The sequence below is a fragment of the Erithacus rubecula genome, assembly GCF_903797595.1.
Source record: "Erithacus rubecula genome assembly, chromosome: 5".
NCBI lineage: Eukaryota > Metazoa > Chordata > Aves > Passeriformes > Muscicapidae > Erithacus > Erithacus rubecula.
The window spans coordinates 30719307-30737709 of NC_136687.1; the positions used below are offsets into that span (position 1 = coordinate 30719307).

Genomic DNA, 18403 nt, shown 5'->3' on the forward strand with positions numbered 1-18403 from the left:
TTCAGAGAGAATCAACTTACATCTCTTCTCTTCTCTTCTCTTCTCTTCTCTTCTCTTCTCTTCTCTTCTCTTCTCTTCTCTTCTCTTCTCTTCTCTTCTCTTCTCTTCTCTTCTCTTCTCTTCTCTTCTCTTCTCTTCTCTTCTCTTCTCTTCTCTTCTCTTCTCAATTTGAGATCTTGAGCATTCTCTATTCTCATGACACATGAACACAATTTCCAATAAAATAAAACAAAACTTTGCCTAAACATGGAACCTAGTTCCATTCATCTTCAAAGCTCTAAGGCTGCAAATTTTGAATGTAAAAACAAGTTCTGCTATTTTATCTTATGCTGTTTAAATTCCTTATCTGTATTTAGAACTAGTCACAGCTCCCAAGTGATATGTGCATCTTTACTGATTAGAAATAAGTTTACTTTTGATGGGTTTGGAAAGGCTGGGCTAATATAATATAATATAATATAATATAATATAATATAATATAATATAATATAATATAATATAATATAATATAATATAATATAATATAATATAATATAATATAATATAATATAATATAATATAATATAATATAATATAATATAATATAATATAATATAATATGTTTTTTAAAACTACATAATTTAGAACTCATAGAATAAAGAAGTGAGATATTGGTGATTTATTGATTGAGGCTTACATTTGGATGATGTGCAGCAGGAGCTAATAAATAATGTAAGACCACCATATAGACCATAGCTGATGACCATTTACTTATGAATGAGCTACCAGTAAGACCACACAATATATTAATTTTTTTCAATATAAAGCAAGGAACTCACAGTAAGTCTATAGTACAGTGGTGAGATTGCTTCCATTTCTTTTTCTATCCTCATTTCATTTTCACAGCTTCATTCAGTACATGACCATTAAATACATTATTACATTTATTAGAAAGACTTATAGAAAATCTCTAGATGTCTTGAAAGCTTCGTGCAACAAACAATTAGATGGAAAATTTTCCAGAACAGAATCCCAAGAAACTATTCTCAAATGCAGTGGGCCTATTTGTATTCATCATTATACTCACCAAGAGTGGGAATAATACCACTGATGCATCTGCAGTGTTAACTGAAGATTGCTCTATTTTGCATATTCTACCAAATAAAGATTATTAGTATTACAAAATGAGCATTCAAAAGTTAGAAGCTGACAATATTATGAAAAGAAGCATTAGGAGATTGCTTTAAGGAGGGATAGTAGGGATAGTTTGCATATTAATGTGAGAATACAAACTCTGGAAACCTACTGAAGGTGGATTTCTGAAAGTCTTTGAGGAAAAATTCCTTATGAAAATATTAGATATTAAGTATAGATCTAAGATTCATCAGAACATTTGACAGCACATTTTTATTGCCATCACTCAATAAGATGATGAAAATATCTAAGATGTGTTAAGAATTAAGCAAGAACAGCCACAGGCTAATTCAAAAGAATCATAAAAGAAAACCATGACTGCTGTTCATATCCACTTAGATAGGTTTAACAACTTAGAAGAGCTAAAAAAGGCCAACACAGAATGGGTCAGCATGGCAGAGATTAGTTCATGCCCTTGCTGTGAGAAGGGCTCAGATGGGACAAGGAAAATGGTTTATTTTCTTCTCAGTACCTTGATATCCAGCAAAAATCCTGTCAGGCAGGATCCCCCACAATCACTGCTTTCAATCCAATTTTCTCCATAGGTATCTGACATCAGTAGCAAGACATTGCTCTGTGTAATGAAGGTTAGAATTCACTGTGAAAAAAAGACCTATTCTATTCTATTCTATTCTATTCTATTCTATTCTATTCTATTCTATTCTATTCCTATTATATTCTATTCATTTTCTTATGTTGCATTTATTATCTTGGTGTTTGAATTCTTTCAGTAATAAGGTATGGTATCATTTAACCTCTGCCCTAAAAATAATGGGGAAATATATATGCATTGTTTTGGTTTGCATAATTGAGGAAGGGTCTGTTTTGTGGTGTAGCTGGTCTTGCAAATGAAGCAGAAGGTGGTGACCAGGTGTGATTGTCTTTTCTTTCTGCAAGAATTGGTTCTATTTTTGTTTCCTCCTCCTACCTCTCTCCCTCCAGATTTTTGTCTGTCATACAGGTATATGTTATTTTGATAGAGGCTGGCAATGCAGCATCTCTTTCAAGCCATACCCTAACATTCTTCATCCTCTAGTTTTCAGTTAGCTTGGCCTGAGGCTGCAGAATACAGGGATCTAAAATCTTCAGATTACAAATTAATGAAAAAGCAGTATGAAGAGTGCAAGATGAGTTTTATGTGATCAGAATTGACTCTGAGTTTCAGAAGATGAGAAACAGGCTAGAGCATCTGGAAAGGTGCAGGTTTCACTCTGCTTTACTGTAATATAGGTAACTGAATTTGGAATAACAAATCAAGATCATTATCTAGTGCAGTTCAACAAAGAGGTCTACCTGAGAGCAAGCATTAGTCCCAGATGTAAAGATGAGAGGATCCCAAGCTATCCATAGTTAGGGACTGAGTTGGCCACTTTCTGCTTTTTATGTTTAGAGTAGACTTAGAGTCTCTGTGAGCTCTTCAAGTAGCATTACTTGTTTCTTTGCTTCAGCTTCAGTCAATTGTTTATTTAGGAAATGTTGTCAAAAGAATAAGCTGTCTTGATTCTAATGAGTATGGTTATATGTGAAGTCTACTTTACACTTGCTGTTGCCTTATCTTCACAGAATCACGGAATCGTTTGGGTTGGAAATGACCTCTGGAGATCATCTGGTCTGAACCCACTGCCAAGGCAGGGTCATCTACAGCAGGTTATACAGGAACATAACCAGGTGGGTTGAACCTCTCCAGAGAAGGAAACTCCACAACCTCCCTGGGCAGTGCTCTGCTACCCTCAATGTAATGAAGTTCTTCCCCATGTTGAGGTGGAACTTCATTTTTTTTAGTTTATGACCATCTTGTCTAACTCATTCTTCTGCATTTGGAAACTGAGGAGGCAGGTGGGAGGCAAAATCCCCATATGATTTATGTAAATAGAGGATTTGGTAGCAATAGCTCTGCTTCCACTCTGTTCTTGAGTACATACTTTGAGGGTTGGAAGAGAATTCACACTGCAGCACTCAAAATGCAAAGATACATAAAAGATACATTTCTTTTAAATGTCTCTGTCCATATTTCCAGTCCCGAACCAGAGACCCCATTCTCTCGGGGCAAAAGATTTTTCTTCCTCAAGCACTTTAACCTCCTCAAGTATTTTTCACAATTTAAAGGAATTTCAGTGTAGTCACAGTCCCCTCATAGCCCACAAAAAAGGGTTTTCAGCTACTTATCAGTGGCATCTTTTCAATCTCTTCCCAACTGAGATTACACTGACTTCAGTAGACTCCTTGCTTTATTCTTCTCATTCAGGGGAGCTCAGGAGATCAGTAGTCTCATCCAGGCATTGTAAGGGTTAAAATTGCATCCAGAAAGTGAAGGAGCTGGGCCAGGCCATGCTGGAAAGGGCCACGTGGAGGAGGCTGGATGAAACTCCAAAACTCATCTGCACCTCCCTGCGCTGAGCAGTCAGCTGGGGGCTTCTCTCCCTCTCCCAGCTGCTTCAAAAACGGCAGCAGAAGCCCTGCTGAGCTGTGGCCACATGGAGGGGGGGACGAGCAGGACTTGAGCAAAGGCCTCCCTGCCCTGGCCCCCGGGACTCTCTACCTGGAAACAGGGAGGGAGGCCTGGGTGGCTCTCCTACCCCTGCCCGGCCAGGGGGCGAGCCGGGCCCACCGGCTGCTACCCGCGCCACCAAGAAAAGGGAAAAGAGAATGTATTAGCTTTACCAGTGCAATTTATGAACGAGAAATAGCTTTTAATTGCTGTCCAGTTGAGAATTATTTCCTTTCCTTCTCACTCTGTCCACTAATAATATATTTGGTACTGGATTAAAAGCCTCCTTGGAATCCAAGTGAATAATATATTCTTCTTTATTTTTGTCTGCTTTTGTTGCCGTTTTCCCAAAGAAACTAAGCTAGCTTGTTGTGCGTGATTTCCATTTTGGTAATCTTCACACCAAAATATTAAATATTCTATTTGTGTGGAAGATCTGGGCAGTTTACCAAAAGAGAAATGTTCCTCTTGTATTTTTAGATACCTGTCATAGTGCCATAAGCAATATTTGACATTTTACAGACAGTACATAAGGCAATGTGCTTGGTACTGTACCTGGTGCAAAAATATGTTTTCACGTAACAGAAATGAATTACAGCCTAATACAGTACAAAGTAGATGCCATCAATAATACTTTTAAATGTCCTAAAACATGTATTTTGTGCACAAAAATCTGCCAGTCAAGTTTTTACATTGATGACTGTTTCAAAGAGTACCCTGGGGTGCGACTGTTGCAATGTGAAAGCAGCAAAAGAAATATGAGTCTGCAAAAATGTCACAAACACATGAAATCTAAAAAGTACCCATTAAATTTGATGGAAGAAGAATTACTGTTCCAACCTATCAGTCTGTTATATACTTAAAACTGGAATTGCTTTAAAAGATTTTGCCACTGAAACCTCAATGAATTCCACAGTGATTCATGGTGAAAATAAGTCTGATTTGAGACTTTCGCCACATGATCTTTTTTACTTCAATGAAAATTTTGTGGACATGTTAAAGGTAATGTTGAACTTCATTAGCAACAAAATATTTTCCTTGCACACTTGCCATTTCTGTTCTTTGTGACTTATTAGTGGATACAGATTCTAAATAATGACAAGAATAAAGAGGAAAATGTAAGCATCTTCATTGTTGGCTCCCTGAAATCCAAAAACGAAAGCCTGAGTTTGTGACTCATAAATGTGACTGTCACAAATGTGACCACTACAGCCAGCTGCACAAGTTGGTAGAGCCTTAGAGGGCTGGTTCTCTAGCCATTCATGTGACTTAATGCTTTTACCACACTGACACATGCTAACCTTGCTTCTGGAGGGTTTCTGGTCCCTGGGCACTGTCCATCGTGACAACTGATCTCTTGGACTGTGCAAGTCCAAACCAGTGCCAGATGGAGTTGTAATGGGGGGCCAAATAGTGAAGTGACAGAGCTGGCATCTCCCTCTATGTAGTCTTGGACCAGCAGATATCCCTCCTGGCACATTCTCTTTCCCTCCTTTTGAAGAGGAGATATAGTTTGCATGTTTAGGGACTTCGCTGGTCTCTGGGACTGCAGCAGTTCTTCACAACAAACCTTTGTCCCACTAAGTATTAATTTTATGGTATCACCAGAACACTGGCATCTCATTATTGACTCTCATTTCAAAATAATTTATTATTACACTGGAAAACATATCTCAGACAAACCACTGTGAAACTTCACTTTTGACCTCTTTTACTATGAATACTGGCCTATTACTCTGATACTTTTGTTTTTCTCTTTTAACCAATTACCTATCCGTGTAAGGAAGCCTCCTTTTTAAAGCTGTTATTGTTTAGATGCAGGGTCCTTTAGCCTAATGTTGTCCCTAAGGAACTTCTTAAGGCCTGCCCTCTACTCCCAGGGAGTTCTAGTGTCTGCCCATCCCTGTTGTATTGAAACGAATTTTAATCATAGCCTAGCTAGTGCTCAGGTTCAAAGAGTGGACCTGGAAGTGGCTTATAGCTGGGGTTGATGATCTTAAAGGTCTTTTCTTAGCTAAATGATTCTATAATTCTGTAAATCTACAAAAGCAATACAGCAGATATTGCTTCTGAGATACATACATGCATATAATAACTTGTGATAGGTTTTTTTTTTTTTCCCCCAAACATTTTCTTCCACATTGAATCAAGAAGCACACTCTTTTCAACCATCTTTTCTGAAATTTGTCAAAGGCTAACACTGATCTTTGGCTGAAGCCTCCTAGCATGCTTAAGGTCCCTTGAATAATGTTCTCCCTGGGAATCTCCTGGACACCTGTCCTGCATTTCCTTGGAGTCCCATTTCTACCCTCAGCTTCATCACCCTCTGTAAGCTTTATAGTTTTTCAAACCTTAACCCTAGACCATATGACTTGCCCTAATCTGATGCTGGATTCATGTTATTTTCAAGTCCTGTGGGCTAAAGAGATCATGCTTTAAAAGAGGAGGTAAAAATGTAGTGTTAATCCTGTTAATGTTTTAATAATTAAATGGTCCAATTTACCCCATAAATGAATATAAAAAATACATTAACAATGCAGCTAAAATTGTTCCTATAAACTTTGTTTTTCCTGCCTTCTGTGGGGCTGTACTCTCCTTCCACATGTCCCAATGGGTTCTAAGGTTAACAACTTTCATCTTCCTTAAAAAGATTGCTTCAGAAATGAATGTGTCATTGGCCTCCTGGGTCCTTTGATGGAAAGACTTCAATATTCACAGTAGGAGTCTCTATCCCCTCTGATTTGAGATCTGCTTAGGTTTTCTTAACAGTAGTCTGCATTGTTCTCATTGGATGAGTAGATGATTCTCAAGTCTGAAATTTTCCCTAAATCTCCTTTCAATGTAAAAAGCCACTGTTACAATGGGATAGTTATGTTTTTAAACTATCCACAAATTGTGGTCAACCCAGGTAGATAATACTCTCTTGACCACTAGATGATTGTCTCACACACACACACACACACACACACACACACACACACATACACACACACAAAAGAAAACCCCAAATTCAAATCAACCTATGTCAAGACAAGCCCAGGCATCTCCTAAAACCCAGCACTATCAGGTCACTATAGAGAGTCTGGCCTCTTACTTGTATTGACAAAATCCTATTTACTGAGCTACATCTGAAAACACTGAAAATAACAACACACTGAATAGTTTCTCATTTTGTCAGTAAGAGGCCTTTTCCTTTATTTGAGAACAAGTCATGCTCTTTGGAACAATTTTTCCTTAGTCTTGCCTGAACGCCTATGTCAAACCAGGCTGAGCTTGCTTAATATTCCCTCACATAATATACACCCCCAATTCCTGTCTTAGTGGTCTTCTTTTTCTACCTTCAGTCTTACCAACCTTGTAGGCATTTGGGTTTAGAAAACCCTAATTCTAACCTGAACTCATGTCTTTTGGAAATTGAGATAGGCTCCATACCATCATGCCTATGTATTCCACTTTTGTTCCTTCGAAAAACTATCAGAATTGTAAAACAGTGTCTTCCTCAACAGAATGCTAACTCCTCCCAAATAAATCAGATCTATCCAGGTGTCTCCTGGTTCTGTTTCTTATCAAAGTTTCTAGTGATTTGTCCTGTATACATTAGACTTAGATTCCTACTATTTCCAGATTTTCCCTGGAACCTCTTTAAAAAATTGATTTCACATCTTCTGCCTTCCAGAAGCAAAGCAATTTTAAGCAATAAGTTAAACCCTGCAGTGAGTAATTCAGCTCTTTTGTCCTTGAGTTCCTTTAGAAATCTGGAGTGTATACTATATATCCTGGTGATTTTCACTTTATCTATTTATTCTCATAATCTCTTCATACTGCTCTTCAGATGAGTTCCTTGCCAGGAAGGGTTCTGATTTTGGAATCTTCCCAGTTCCTTCCACAGCAACCACCAATGCAAAGGGTTCACTTAGCTTCTCTGCAATGACCTTGACTTCTCTGAGTACTCTTTTATGCCCTGAAAACAAACTAGCATTACAGATTCTGGCAAACCTGCTCCAGATTTTGTAGTGAAAAGGATTATTAGTTTTGATTCCTTTGTTAGGTATTCTTCAGATGCTTTTTGGTTTGCCATATTATGTTTTCACATTTAACCTTGCAGAGTTTGATAGTTTGTGTCATTTGAACATGACTTCAACATTTTCAAAGATAGATTTTTCTATCTTTGAAACAGCCTTACTTACCCTGCTGGTTAGTTACACCAGCTTCTTTTGCCTTTACTGAAATCTTTCTTAAGAGAAAGTATATACTTCAACTATGATATCTTTAAATAGGTTTCTTAGTGCCTGTGCAGAGTTGAGACTATGAAACTTCATTTTGACAAACTTTCTTACATCGTTACTCTTTTTTGAATTACAACAGAGCTGTAGGGAAGAAGTGTCTGGATGTAAGCCCCTAGCTGTTCCTTGACCATAATCTAGTCTAGAGGTTTTTGAAGGAGATTCCTGGGAGGGTTCCTTTCCTCAGAGCTGGTTCTGTAAAGAACAAAGAAATAAAAATGTGGGGAGATATGTGGGAGTATGTGCTGTTCTAGGACTTTCTTTGTGCTTACTTGTGCTTTCTTTTTTCCCCTAGTCCTATGGATATTTAATTCAGGCAGCCACCCTGTGCTTCCCTCTCTCATAGCACTATCAGTTTTAGTGAACATTTGTATTTTTGTGGCACTCTGACTGGCGTCACATCTGGAATGACAGTTGTAATGAAGGTGATGCTGTGCACAGTCAGGTTATAGATATGCCTTGAGCCTCCCTGCTAAAGCACCAGGGACAAATCTTCATGGTGCGTGTTCAGTGACCCAGATGTGTCATGAGCCTGGCACACACAGGGCCAGCAGAACCAAAGGGAATGGCTCAGTATTGAGGCCTCTGTGCTGAAATATCCATGAGACTGCAGTGCATGATTACCAGACTGATCAGAAGGAAAGTGCAGGGCTCCTCTCTCAGCAGCCTCTTATAAAGAAATATCAGCCTTTGGTAACTCAGCTGCCACTCAGGCTCAGGAGAAGATCCATTGCTCAGGGTGATGACCTGCTTGTCTGGATGCACCATACCTTTGGGTACAGGGAACTGACTGCCTGGTCTGGGAAATCTGTACCATATCTGTACCATGCTTAAGGCACTTCAACCACAGCATTAAAAAAGTCAACAACTTTTCAAAATAATGAGGTGTAAAAACAGTAGCAGACAGGGGTTCCTCTCACTTCCTTTCCATGGCACTTTTAAAGACTTTTCTTATAAGGTTTTTAAACACATATTTCTCCGCAAACCAATTCACAAACCTTTTGAAGACCTTAGGAAAAGATGAAAATACTTCAGCCAAAAGGTAAAATCCAAAACTCAGAACTTTGCTTTGTGTCATGGCCCTTTCCAAGTGAAAGTGAGAAACCAGTGAGAAAATTGAAAGTTGAAAGCTTGTGTCCTGCCTATCATTTTAATTTTAAAAAATAGTGTCAAATGTGAAAATAAACATGTAGGATTAACCTATTTTGACATATTCTAAATTTGGGATCAAAAAGATAAGCTTGTCACTGTGGGCTCCCACAGAATTGGGGGAGATAAAATTCCAGAGGCTTTGATCAGCTTTGGCTGATCCTGAGCTGTCATTCAGTGGTATATATCTCTGGAATATATAGTCATGGTTACAGTATGTTCCTCCTTTAGTATGCACAGATCTCTGCTCTGCAGAAAGGAAAGGATTTTAAGCTCTTTTGTAAGATCACAAATAAAGATTAAGATCTTGCATAGCATAAATGCTGGGTTTTATTTATTTATTCTCTAGCAGTGAGGCATCACTATTATATGGTTGGGATTTCTCCTCTATCAGTACACTTGCTGTATCCCACCTCCTGCCCTATCCATTTTGAGCTATAGCTATCTTACTTATTTTTGTGCATTAGTATTTGCCAGCAGGTGGTCATGAGTACAACAAAAATTCTGTGCAAGCAGCTGGTACTTCTGACAAGGTTTTCTTGGTCCTACTGCTCTTGAATTATCAGGAGAATAGAGCAGAAAAACATTTTTAGAAAGCTGTGTTTGATGCCAAGTGTAAACAAAGACTAACTCTATTGAGAAATCTTTATTTTCTGGGTACCTGATGCACCAAAACTAGATAGATATAAATGGTTTTATTAATATTTTTTCAGCTTCATGCTTTGAGAATAAAAACATTACCTCTTAGAGACCATAGTACTTCTCATATAATCCACAGCTCATTTCAGCAGCTATCACCTTTCATTTGTCAGCTGAGAAAAATTGACAAACTCAATCCAATGGCTTATTGACTGCAAAAGCTACTATTTTCGTGGCAATTATCTTAGTTCATGCCACAAGTCTGAATTTAAGTTCATATCATAATTCAAATTCTTTTGAAGTTATATGAGCATTAGCTCTTTCATTCCTCTGTATAATGCTTGACAAATTTGGATCCTATTTAACATTTCTGATTATTTTTTTTATCTTCAAGGAAATTACTCTTGTCAAGCTCTTCCATTAAAACATCGTTTTGGAGTAAGATCTTACTCATGGAAGCATATTGTTGTCTTTGCATAAGCAGAATCTGAGTTCAGCTCCTTTCCCTAAGAGATTAAAATTTGACTTTGTGTGCTTTGTGACTTTAGAGGCTTTCAGATTCACTTCACTTTCAAAAAGTAGCTAGAATTCACTTTTTATCTACAAAAGCAAGAAAAAATGTGGAGGCTTTGTAAATGAAAACTCATATTTTCATGCTAACATTTATTGGCTCAACCTTTTGGAAACTCATGAACTATCAGAAGATTGGAATAAAATAATCAGAAGTAGTAATTATGAAAGCACCTGGAAGTAAGAGTTTTGATAAACAAATAGAATAATAGTAACTGAGGGGACAGAGGAAATTTATGTTTGATAAAATGCAATTTAAAGTTTACCCAGAGATACATTTCTTCATGAAATTGAGGGCAATATTATTTTTTTACAAAAATTGATGATTTTCTAAATTTGGAATCAGAATGCAGTCAGAGAGACCGGTCTGTCATTAGAAGACTGACAAAGACTGCTTTCTAATTATGAAAAATCTAGAAATATAGCATTCAAAACAGGTGAAACATTAACCACACCATAAGGTGAACTTTATATGGATAAAAAAATGAATTTTCAATTTATCTTAGTCTTGAAATGTAGACTTGTAAACTGTAAAAGTGTCCAAACTCTCCAGAAAATAAATGAAGTAGATGACATAATGAAAAATAAGGGAAAAGTGAGCTTGGACTAGGAGAGATCACAAGACTGTAAAAACCTCTTTTAGCATAATATATATTTATACTAATATTATATTGTATTGCATTATATTATATATATATATATATATATATATATATATATATATATATATAATATATATATAATATGTAATGGTAAATTTTAAGCTAGTGATAACAAACATTTTTCTATATTTAAATAAAATTTTGAAAAGACAGGGTAACTCAATAAATTTCTTTACTTTGCCTCTGTAGTTGACATATGACTGTAATTGTAAATGCTTGAATATCAATATTGTTCACTTGACTGATAAGAAGTTAAACAATATGAAGGGCAATAACCTGAAATGGGCTTAGAGTTCCAGACAACATTTTGCAGCTAATTTCTTAAAATAGGAAATAGCACAGACTGCACAAATCTGAGACTCCAGAATTCTCCTGCCTGCCCAGTGAAGTATGTGTAAACATTGTATGGAATACACTAATGAAATAAAACATCTGTGGGTATAGTTTCTGCCCATGCTTAAAGCAATTTGTTTTATATCTTGTATCGTGAGAGGTTGAGTCCCTCATATTAGTATTGAGTCTCTTTAATACTAGCTTACCTTGCTATTCTTATTAATCATGTAACACCATAATATTTTTTAAAGTTCTGTTTAGGTCTTGCCTCTAAGATGTCTTTCAGACCTGAGTTCATTGGCTAATTATGTACCAAGAAAATATTTTTTATCGTTATTACATGTGTCGGGTTTTTGTGCTGCTCAGTGTCTTTTATTATAAAAACGGTAAATAAAGATAAATATTTTTCTTCATCATAAACATTATATATGTCTGCTATGGAAATATGTCCTCATATCTCCATTTTCCCCTTAACATGGAAGCATCTTATGGCCTTTGCTACCTTCCATTTTTGTGTTTCACCTTCTGTTGTATTCTTTCAAATCCTGGTAACAAGAATACTGAACACAGTATTAAAGAGACGCTGATGGAAATGTCTTGTCTTGCAGTGCTTCAGAATAGCACAAAAAAGCAAAGATATTTTGTTTTTAATAATATACAGATAATAGGAATTTCACCATATGTTTTGGCGAACAAATTTAATTATTGGGATTCTTCTCAGGACTGGGTTTATGTGCAATTGTCCACTAGAGTGCAGGCTGAGACCAACAAACTCATTTTGTTCCTGTCATAAACTGATTTTGAACTCAGGTGTCTTAATGTACATCGTTAGTACATTAAAGCCCTGCACCTTCTAGCTTCAGCTGCGAGTATATATACTGCTATCAAATTTGATGGATATAGCTTGTGAAGCTTATTGACCTAGGGTGGTGATAATAAAGTATTCTGGAACCTGGATAACATTTTATTCTGTCACTATGGTTTTCTTGCTCTGGTGACATCAGCTAATTTGTACTGCTTTGTAGGAGATTTCTGTATCCGGCTTTTTAGCCAGAGTCTCCATTTCCTTACACTGCTCTTACTCTTCTCTGTCAGAGTGAATTTCTTTCAGAGACAAAATATTGCTCAATATTGATCCCAGTGTGCTAGCTAATTTCAGGTTCTTGTATTGCAGATCAGCTGAAGTGCTGTTCAAAACACTGAAGAATTTTCTAACACAAAATGCACGAAGAAATTGACCCATATAATACCTTCCAACAAGAATCCTCTGTTCCCTAATCCTTTCAAAGGCCACTAAAGTCAATTTAACAGACTCGGCATAAAAACATTTTTATTCTAAAATATTGTCCTAACAAAAGTAGCCAGTTTTCACAAGGTTCATAAAATTCTTTGGATTTTTAGCCTGTTTCTTTTTGCCTGTTTAGGACATTCATCTTCTGCAGAAAAATGCTCACCCCATAGGACATGTATACCAGCAGAGTGATTTGGAGTTCTGCTTCTTACTGTCCCTATAGAACCTATTGAAGTTTTTGTAGAAATAACAGGGAGTTTTTTAGTTTACTTTCCTGTAAAGGAGGAATATCACATATCAGTTCCCTTTTGCTTCCTCAGTTTTGAAAAAAATAAAGCACATCTGTTATTTAAGTTTTTTTATCTCCCTAGGCTGCTGTGAAGGCTGGCTTCAAAAGACAGTTTTTCTTCAGTACTTTGAACCCTAAAAACATTTTGTTGTATTCTGAGAAATAAGAATGGATAAATCTTAACTAATATCTGTCTTCCCTTTCCACAGTCTATAGCCCATCCACTTTTGAATTCCTTAACAATCCCTACTTCAAAAATCACATCCTGCTCTTTGCCTTCTTTACCTAATCGTCTTTTTTGTATGGCATACAGCTGCTGTGGCTCCATGCTAAAACTCCTCATTTGCTATATACTGTCTTTGCCATCTGAGTCAGTGTCTTCCTAATGTGAATATGTTTTTATTTATAATGGTTTTAAAGTTACAATAGCATAAAAAGTATGGATACAAACAAAGATAAAAAAATAATCTTAGTAGTAGCAAGTGCTCAGCTTGGGCTATTTCAGTCTGAACAAATCATGTTTGTCTGATGTAGACAACTCAAAGCAGAAGCTCATAATAGGAAAGTGCCAGGAAATATTGAAAAGGAATCATGCTGTCAACTCTGCTTATGAAATAAATTAGGTTTACTAATGGTTTTATTTCCCCTCATATCTACAGAGGGAGCGCAGAGTTCCTGTTCTTCCAAGTTAGGATGTCAAATGTATTTCCTGACAGCTCCAGCTCACTTTTCATTATTGATAAGTTAGAGCAGTGTGGCTGTTAGCTGCTCTTGTGTAATTAGTTCAATGAGGTTAGGAAACATTCAGAATGTAGAAGAGATGAAAAGTAGTCACGTATAATATGATAGTGGCACCTGAGCTCTCTCTGCCCTGATGCCAAGCTAACACTCAGGATGTTAGAAAATGAAGGTATTGTGCCTTGTGTCTCACAGTTCTCTCAGTGAGAACTCTGTTCTAGGGATAGAGCAGTTATCCTCCCACTGAGGAAGGAAAATGCCTTTGATGCTAATTTAGGGAATTGGGTGTGTTGGCAATTTGAAAGGCAAGTAGGTTGAAGGGATTTCATCATGCTGAGGTGAGACACAGGACAAACCCAGAGTGAGCACAACAGTTAATTTTATTTTTTTAACTTAGTTTAATTAGCCAGTGTATCTGAGAATCCCGTCTTTCCCCCACCCCCCCCCCATCCCAATCCACAGGTTAGCTGAAAGGGTAATTCATCTCTTATCACAGAATGGATTTAGCACATTTACTTAAAACCTTCCATGCTAAATCCCATATAAAGATGCAAGAAAATGATTCTGTATGGCAGCTCTTACATGAAAATTAACACACTGTAATAATGAAATCTAACATTACAGTTAAGATAAATGACAGGAAATTATGCATACAAATATGAAAATTCTCTATAGCTGAAATCCAAAGCTTATCATAAACAAAACATCAAAGAAGGTTGGACAGAAGCTCCACTGAGAAAAAAAATATGAGTATAGGTGGAATTTTTATCAGGAGAAGAAAAGATTACTAACAGCAAATTAGTTTGCCCAAATATGAAGGGATACGTGTATTCAGTATCATTTGTATGGAAGGATAAAAATTTCTGTCTTCAGAATGTGTCTGATGTAATGATTACAGATAATGTTATTTTCCAGTTGAAGTTTTTGCAAGCTGGTGCACTGCAAGAGACTTGGGGACTTGGGGAAAATTCATGGATGTAGTGTGAAAAACTACTACATCATCAGAGGAAAATCTTGCCAAATCGGAAGGGACGGAAATAGAAGATAATCTTCTTAGATATTAAAAATAGCCTTGAAAAATAAGGGGAAGGTAACAGAAGAAATAGAAAGCTGTGAAATATGTAGGCAGCTGCTGAGTCCAGAAGCAGCATGCCAAGAAAGTGGAATTTTATACTAAAAGCAGAAAATTAATTTCTCACTTCTAACTAGGGAATATCTGTGATTGTGACTAGTATGGGTGGGCAAAGAAGGTAATTCATGTTTTGGAAGGAATCACTAGGATTGCCAGAAGACTTAAAGTCTGAGACTTTGTGTCTCAGTTTACTTTCCAAAGGACAACTTAGCAAGATTATGTGTGATTTTTCCAGTTGTGAATGGAGATAGGAAAAAAGATCACATGCAATATCTTCCATTTATCTAGCACCCATCTTTATCCTGTTGTCCTGCTTTTAGCTGGTATAAAGTTACACTTTTTCTTAGTAGCTGGTACAGTGCTGTGTTTTGGATTCAGTATGAAATTCCATATGAGATTGCATAAAAAAGGGAATTTGGATGCAAGGCTGGGTATGAATGGAAAAGGAGTTTCAAAAGAAGAGGACTGGTCAGAGACAGATACAAACATAAGGAAAAAACAGAGAAAACATCAGTAAATAACACACAGCATACAGAAAGAGCAAATCTAGTTGGAGAATATACTGATATCAAAGAAAAGATTAGGTGATCAAGGTACTGCAAAGACAATATTTACCTATAACTAGAACCCATAAGTATGAATAAAACAGGAAAACAGTTAAAATTAGGAGATCACCATATGTCCATAAAATTTTTATGTGAGATGAAAAATCATGTACTTTTAAAAATTGAACAGAAGACTATTTAAAGAGTATAATTTGTATACTCATTTCCGACACTGGACAGAATAAAATGCAAAAATTCTGGATTTAGGAAATTTTGCAGAATTTTCTCTGGAAGACTAAGAATGTAATACTCAAAATAGCATCTCAGTTGGACAGGAAGAAAATTTAAATCTAGCACCAGACTCTAGTTTTCAAGGAACAGATGCTATAGAAAGGTACTCTAATAAACAAGCCATCAAAATCTAAGAATAGAGAAGACTAAGGATTTCTTATTAGGACATGAAAAGCACAGAAATACCTTAATATTGGCTTGACTGATTCTGACAGATACCCATCATGCACAAGAATCTCTGGCATTCAATGCTTATAAATCTGCAAAAAAGTAGGTATCTAAATACAGATTTCATTGTCCTGAATTTTGGCACTCTGATTTGGCATCGCTTCAAGAATAACTATGAGCATGGCAGGTTCCTTGGCTTAGCCATTTTCTTGGACTCATGTTGGTGTAGTAAGGTGCCCACTTGTGCAATTTGCTGTGCATATAGTCAGTAAGGGGGAACCTATAAAGATAGCTCCTGAGACAGGACTGCTGTGTACCCAGTTTCCCAAAAATGTCCTGTTTTCCAGCCTGAAGCATCCTCCTTGATGGAGAGGAAGATTTTTGGCCAGGCTGCAGGGAGCCATTCTCTCAGCCATGACAGTAGAGCACACTCAGATCAGTGGTGCAGCTCACATGCGGTGTGAACCCACGGCTTGTGCACACAAACCCCTCTAGGGGATGCTCTCAAGGGTAAGTTTTTCTTTTTGTCCATCACTGAGTTCGCTGCCCCTGTCACTGCCTCCGGTGGGAGCCGGATTGGTCGCGTTCGGCTGGGTTCGGGCAGTCTTCTCGAGCCAACACGGGTCCCTCGCTCCCGTTTGAGCGCTTCCGCAAAGCCAGTGCCAGCCAGCCAGGGCAGGCAGCTTCTCACACGAGGAACACAAACACACCACACCAACATTTCGTATTTATTATCATACCTCTGGTTTTGCACTCTAATGGGTTATATATGTATGTCCAGCTGCCTGCGCATCCTGGGAGACTTCTACGACCTATCAGCACCTGGAGGTATTAACAAACCATAACTCAATTTCCACATCAATTTTATATCCAGAGAACAAATAAAAACTCCGATTTTCGACGTTTGAATGTGTTAACGTCAAGCTTTTACAAACAGCATTTACCTCAAGAGCGCGAGCAGAGCGGAAACCCGCATGCTTGTGTCAAAGCATAACATTAGAAGCAACATCTGTCAGAGAATTAAACAGGCGTTCAAGTGCCCGGTTTAGGGTGTCGCGGAGGCTCGCAGCAGCCCGGGGTGCGGCGGGCTCGGCAGCCCCGGCCCGCCCCCGCCCCGGCCCCGCCCGCGCTGTAGCGCCGAGAGCAGCGTGGCCGCAGCACCATGAGCGGCCCCCAGAGGAACGGGTACGCGAGTCAGGGCCCCCGAGCGGGAGCCTCCCCAGGCTCTTCCCGCCCCTCATCCCGCCGCTCCCTCTCCCACCGCCACCGCGCTCCCCTCGCACGCCGCCTGACTAAACTTTCTGCGGCCGGGCCGGGTGCAGCCCTGGGTGGCGCGGCCGCGCCGGCCTCTGAGAGCGGGAGGGCGGGAAGCTGGAATCCTCCGGGACCGGAGAGCGGGAAATTTGGAATCCTCCGGGACGGGAGGGCGGGAGAGCTGGAATCCCCCGGAATCGGAGAGCGGGAAATTTGGAATCCTCCGGGACGGGAGGGAGGGAAGCTGGAATCCTCTGGGACGGGAGAGCGGGGAGAGGCAGGTGAGCGCAGCCGGGTTCCCGCGGGCAGCGCCGTGCCGGGAGAAGCCCGTCGCGGTGGGAAGGCGTTTCCTGCAGCCCCTGAAGGCCTCGTGGTGAGAGATGGCCTGTTTCGCTGGGATAGGGAAAAGAGCAGGCAGAGTGTCGTGTGTTCATTATTTCCGGAAATGAGGACCGGCGTGAGTAATATGCAATTAATTAGTCAGAAGTGACTCTGTAAAAGGTGAAGTGCGTTCAGTGGAGGGGAGTGTTCTTGTACTGCTTAATTGAGGCTCAGTATTCATACACAGTGTTTATCTTGACGGGTTTGATGGGTTATCTCCCAAGAAAGTTGTGAATATAATTAATTTGTGATGCACTGAGCATTGTTTTTCTGTTAGAAAGATTGAGTTTTCTTCTTTCAAAACCTTCTCTCCCAGTACAGAATAGGTAATGACCCTATCTCAGTCCCTGTATGAGGGGAAAGATGAGAAGCCTCAAGTAAAGAAATTCCCACATTAATTTAATCTAATAGTGATCATAAAATATGAGATTTAAAGATGAAGATTGTATTGAAGGTCATCAAGAGCCCATTTTGCTTTTGGGGAATAAGAGTTTAGCTGAAGATGTTTTTTTCTTATTTTTAATACTTTATTTTTTACCTGTGATTTCAATGCCAAGGTATTGATAGTTGGTCTTCAGTAGTGTACATGATACTGGGGAATAATACTACTCAAATAGAGTTGTAACATAATGCACATGACATCAAAGATGAGGAAGTAGAGGAAAAACTTTAAAAAAAAAGGAGGTTGATCTGATGACCCCCAGTCCTCCAGCTGTATTATATTGTTGTATAGCTGACTCACAACTCTCGTATAAAAAAATTTGAGGTGATAAATTCTGTTTTAGAATTCTCAAAAGGAATTTTTGTTATGGTAGACCATTTTTTAAAGTAGATGAATGACATTTGTTTCTTTTTCACATGGTGTTACATCTTACTTGAAGCCTAGATGGATGAAAAAGAAATGAAAAGGGAGGCAGTGTTCTCTAGTTATAGAATATTTTTCTTTATTTTCCTTTGAAATAACCTTTACAAATTTTCCTGTAGACTACTAATTATTCTAAAATTTAGTTTTTCTTT

The 18403-nt window shown here is 38.2% G+C and overlaps 1 protein-coding gene across 6 annotated transcripts in view; it reads left to right on the forward strand.

Annotated features, from left to right (window-relative positions):
• Positions 1-18403, forward strand: part of DCTD (dCMP deaminase) — a gene marked incomplete at its 5' end in the record, with an annotated part of 56468 nt that overhangs the window by 20001 nt on the left and 18064 nt on the right. The window contains one exon of one of the 6 annotated variants that reach the window (XM_079306176.1): positions 16836-16936. The exons of the other annotated variants lie outside the window; for them this stretch is intronic. Coding sequence (XP_079162302.1) covers positions 16914-16936 — 23 coding nt within the window. Of the gene's footprint in view, positions 1-16835; positions 16937-18403 lie in introns of those variants that run through there. 6 annotated transcript variants of the gene reach the window in all.